Here is a 5,207-nt window from a genome sequence, read left to right as displayed (position 1 = left end):
GACGCCGAGCTCCTCGTCGTAGCCCACCTCGGAACCACCCTCGCTCATCTCGGACGACTCCAACTCCGAGGCTGCCCCGCTGGCTCCCGCCTCGGTTGATCCCTTCTCAGAACTCGGGCTCGACCCATCCGAGCTGGACGTCGTCGCTTCTCCCCCAGGTTCCGGCCTCACCTCGGTCAGGTAGCTCGGAGTCACGGTCTCTCTATGGGTCTTAGCCATTTTGGCCATGGGTGAAAGACGAAATAAGAAAGAAGAAGGGTACTTACTATTGCCTACGGAACTGGACGAAGTGGATGACCTCGGCTCTGATCTCGGCTACTAGACTGATCTCGGCTGATAGAACTGACCTCGGCTACGCTCACGAACTTTGCAAGTCTCAGATGAAAGTGAAAGGTGTGAGTAGTGCGGTGAGGGGGACCCCCCTATTTATAAAGGTTTGGGGGGAATCCGAAGAGGCGGTAAGAATGGGAAAGGACGGCCACGTTAGAATTCAAAACACCGCGCCTCCCTCTCTCCTCATTAATGCCCCGTCCTTTTACCTGACACCCTCTACACGAAACGTCCCACTACTTCACGACGCGACGGTTACCAGTGACCACGTCCTATCAGCTGACATGCCCACGTGTCACGTCCCCGTATCTTCCGGAGCAGTTTCGGGACTCCGACTCTTTACGACTTCGGCCAAGGAAGCCTCGGTACCTCCCTGGCCCGGAGCTCCCGAGGCTTGGGGGGCTTATTGAGGGTGCTCACCTCGGCAACCCCGTGTGTCCGAGGTGAACTCACCTCGTCCCTCATCAGAGCTCATCCGTGTCTCGGGCATATCTCCTAAAGCGCGGCCGAATCCCTAGTCTACCGTATAGGTGACCTCGGCACCTCCACCTCAGCTGCACGCGGATGAGGTCAGGACACCTGACATCACCCAGGATCAGTGCTTTATCTGAAAAGCACTGTCGCACTTAATGGCTACTGCGAAGGACTCCTCGTCACCCTGTACAGGCGGCTACAGTGTCAGAGTCAGGCCACCAGACAGTGAGCAGAGCCGTAATGGCAGGGCATGGGTCCCACCGACATAAGACCTCCGTCCTGCCCTCCGCTCTCACTCTATAAATACCCCACACACTCCCAACAAGTAAACACACTGTTCATTCTCATATACCATTATCTTTCTCGTTCTCATACTAAATTAATCGTCGGAGTGATACCAGGGGAGAAGCCCCGCCATCCACTTCGGACAAGCAAAGGTATACCACCTCATCTCAGAGAGGCCTGATTTAGGTCGGTCCATTTACCCACCAAAAATCACCTCTTCAAGCTGGAAATTAAAGCATCAGATATCTTTGAATTACCTCTCTTCAAAGCGCAAATTAAAGCATCCAAGATGGGTGATTTTAATTGGGTAAAATATAGAATGGTGATGTTGGAGGCTTGATGTTGATGGTGGTGAATCATCTATAGCCCGAGTGGCTGGAGGCTTTGGGTGAAGAAAAAAGAAATACGGTCACTTTTACGGCTGGTTTGATCTTGATTTCTTTTGTTTACTTTTATTATTTTCTCTTTTTTATTTCCATGTTTGCATTTGTGTCTGAGACTTCATATTTTTTATTGTATTGGCTTCACTAACAACATTATGCTATTTCGAGATGTAAGTTAATGTTTATGACAATTAGTTTCTACTATTCCCTGAAGTATTTTGCAGCTAATGAGATGGTGACTCATGAAACAATTTAATAAGATGGTAGTTTATAGATTCTGTTGAAATTAAGTTGTTGCGGGTGGCAAAGGATTCCTTGTCCCTCAAAACATATTTTACCTTTTTTTTTTTGCATATTCTATCTATAATTTAGAATTTATAAGAAATGATGTGCAATCTATGGATGTTTCAGGCTTTTTCTTTTTTCGTCTTCTTCAATTTATCCCTATCCAGGGGAGCATTTCCTCCCTGGATGAGCTGATAGACCGGTTCATCCACCGCTTTGTGTCGTCTCGACCCATAACAAAGACTTCAGCTTACCTCTTGAACCTGTAACAGGGTCAGGGCGAGTCACTTCGCTCGTACGCCCAAAGGTTCAACGAGGAGAACGTACAGATACCTGACCAGAACGAGCAGGTAACTATTGCTGCCTTCACTAACGGGTTAGTGGCAGGGATCTTCAACACCGAAATCCATCGGCAGTACACCCATACACTTCGGGAGCTCTGGGAAAGAGTGGACCAGGGAATCCGAAATGAAGATGTAAATCGCATGAAGCGAGAAGCCCAAGCGTCTCGTACGGGGCTAGATCCCCGGAGGAGGAAAGACACAGGCCGAGGTGAACAAGGCCCCAGTGGCACTTCAAACCAACTCCGAGACCGCCGGAGTGTTTTCGATCGAATCGTAAAAGGCAGGTCGTCCACCTCGGACGCCGAGCGGACACCCCTCAATTCGAGCCGGACCCATGTCCTGGCTGTGATGAGGCAGAATCACCTCGGCCGCAACCCTCCCGAAATTCCGGGGAGAAGAGATAAGAGGAATTCAAACCTCTATTGCGCCTATCATCCGAATGTTGGGCACGAGACTGAAGACTGTAACGATCTGAAGCGAGAGATCGAGAATTTGATCCGGCAAGGATACCTGAAGCAATTCGTCCGCAAGGATGGAGGCTTCAACCGAAGCGTCTCCCACCGGGAGAACCGGGGCCCCCGCCGAGATGACCGGCGGGACACGAACATGCATTGCCGAGGTCCTGAAGACCGTAGGGAGGACAAGCAGCCTCCGCGCAATGGATCACCGGGCTACGGCCCCAACATCGTCGGGGTGATCAACACCATCGCGGGAGGACCAACGGGAGGAGACAGCCAGAACTCCCGGAAGCGGACCTACCGCCAGGCCGAGATGGAGGTGGCCGAGCCGAGCTCCCGGCTGTCCGAGGTCATCACCTATGGTCCCGCTGACCCCGTTCCTGCGGCCTCCAGCAATCACGAAGCTCTTGTGATTGAAGTCCTCACCAACAACTACGTAGTCAAAAAGGTCTATGTTGACCCCGGAAGCTCGGTAGACGTCTTGTACTACCGAACTTTCGAAAGTTTGAAGCTGACCAGGGAGCAACTCACTCCTGTCAGAACTCCCCTCGTGGGATTCGGGGGACACGTCGTCCACCCGGAGGGCATGTTGATCCTGATGGTAACAATCGGGCGTCATCCACGCTGCCGAACTGTGCCAGTCAGTTTTGCGGTGGTCAAAGCGGACTCCCCCTATAATATGCAGATAGGCCGGCCCACGCTCAATGCCTTGAGAGCCGTATACTCCACCTACCACCTGAGATTTAAATTCCCAACATCTGCGGGGGTAGCCGAGGTGAGCAGCGATGTGGGCGCCGCCCGGGAGTGCTATCTCGCCACCATTCAAGCAGCAGTCACACCCGGCCCCTACCGAGGTCAGAAGAAAAGAGGCCAGCGGTCCTCTCCATAGACTGCATCGACCCTCAGAAGGCAGGAGAGCCCAACAGGCTGGAGCCCGGAGATGAGGTGGAACAGGTGGTCTTGGATGAAGCGAAACCTGACCAAGTGGTCCAAGTAGGGGCTGGACTCCCCTCACCCCTGAAAGAAGAAATGATCTCCCTGATCAAAGACCACCGAGACGTCTTCGCGTGGTCCGCGAATGAAGTGGTCGGAGTGCCACCCGAGCTCATGACTCACCAACTCAACGTTGACCCACAGGCCCGACTTGTGCGGCAGAAGCGAAGGCACTTCGGCCCCGAACGTGGCAAGGCCATATCGGATGAGGTCGACAAGCTCCTGCCGGCCAAGATGATCCACGAGGTCCAATATCCCACCTGGCTGTCCAATCCAGTCATGGTCAAAAAGGACACCGGTGGATGGAGAATGTGTGTAGACTTCACCGACCTCAATAAGGCCTGCCCCAAAGATTGCTATCCTCTGCCGAGGATAGACGCCCTCGTCGACGCGGCGATGGGGTATGAAGTCCTCTGCTTCCTAGATGCCTTCAAAGGGTATCATCAAATAGGAATGGGTGAGGAGGACCAAGAGAAAACGGCGTTCTACACCGACCGAGGTACCTATTGTTATACTACCATGCCCTTTGGGCTAAAGAACGCCGGGGCGACCTACCAAAGGCTGATCAACCGACTCTTCCAGAATCAGATCGGCCGCAATGTGGAGGCCTATGTGGACGACATCCTCGTCAAAAGTCTCGCCACTTCATCCTTTCTGTCAGACGTGAGGGAAGTCTTTGGTGTCCTGCGAGACTCGAGGATGAAGCTGAATCCCAAGAAGTGCGTTTTCGGCGTCACCTCGGGAAAATTCTTGGGGTATCTGGCTTCCCACCGGGGAATCGAGGCCAACCCCGACAAGGTGAAGGCCATTCAGGACATGTCCCCACCTCGGAACATCCGAGAAGTCCAACGGCTAAATGGACGCCTGGCCGCGCTGAATCGCTTCCTGTCCCGATCAGCTGAGAAAGCTCTGCCCTTCTTTAAGGTGCTCAAGAAGGCTGATCAGTTTGCCTGGACGGAAGAGTGCCAAGCTGCTTTCGACAAACTGAAGCAATACCTCCATCACCTACCCACTCTCGCTTCACCTCGGCCCGAGGAGAAGCTCTACCTCTACCTCTCCGCAGCCGACGAGGCTGTCAGCGCTGTTCTGATCCGGGATGAGGGCACCCAAGTGCCAGTCTACTATGTCAGCCGAGCTCTCTGCGGACCGGAGACTCGATACACTCAGGTGGAAAAACTGGTGCTGGGCCTAGTCCACGCCGCTCGGCGACTGAAACCCTATTTCTTGGCTTATCCCATATCCGTCAGGACCGACCAGCCTCTCCGACAGATACTGGTTCGACCCGAGGCCTCCGGGCGCCTCACCAAATGGGCCGTCGAGTTAGGGGAGTACGACCTGTCGTATGAGCCGCGCACCGCCATAAAAGCTCAAGTCTTAGCCGACTTCTTGGCCGAGCTCACCTTCACGGAAGGTCCAGAGTCCACCTCTGCCTTTGCCGAGGTGTCCACCCCATCCCGGTGGACATTGTATGTAGATGGATCTTCTAATGGGGATGGCAGCGGAGCTGGGCTACTCCTGGAAGGACCTCAGGGAGAAGTGTGCTCTTACGCCCTCCGCTTTGGCTTCCCAGCCACCAATAATGAAGCCGAGTACGAGGCCTTAATTGCTGGACTCCAGCTGGCCCGCAGGCTCGGCGCACAGCAAATCCACGTCCG

General features: G+C 53.8%; 1 protein-coding gene across 1 annotated transcript; it reads left to right on the top strand.

The window, feature by feature from the left end:
- Positions 1–959: 959 nt before the first annotated feature.
- Positions 960–3,448, top strand: LOC113718272 (uncharacterized). Its single transcript, XM_027243187.2, has 2 exons — positions 960–1,058; positions 2,030–3,448. Exons 1-2 carry the CDS (start codon positions 960–962, stop codon positions 3,446–3,448), a joined length of 1,518 nt encoding a protein of 505 aa, XP_027098988.1.
- Positions 3,449–5,207: the final 1,759 nt, after the last annotated feature.

Source organism: Coffea arabica, chromosome 11e, assembly GCF_036785885.1.
Source record: "Coffea arabica cultivar ET-39 chromosome 11e, Coffea Arabica ET-39 HiFi, whole genome shotgun sequence".
NCBI classification, from domain to species: Eukaryota; Viridiplantae; Streptophyta; class Magnoliopsida; order Gentianales; family Rubiaceae; genus Coffea; species Coffea arabica.
This window is presented reverse-complemented; position numbering and strand designations above follow the sequence as displayed.

Bases quoted from the DNA above. Each gene is read 5' to 3' on its own strand.
- LOC113718272 (XM_027243187.2), top strand. From the start codon at position 960: ATGGCTACTGCGAAGGACTCCTCGTCACCCTGTACAGGCGGCTACAGT. The intron at 1,059-2,029 runs GTCCCACCGACA...AACCTGTAACAG, and splicing joins GCCGTAATGGCAGGGCATGG to GGTCAGGGCGAGTCACTTCG.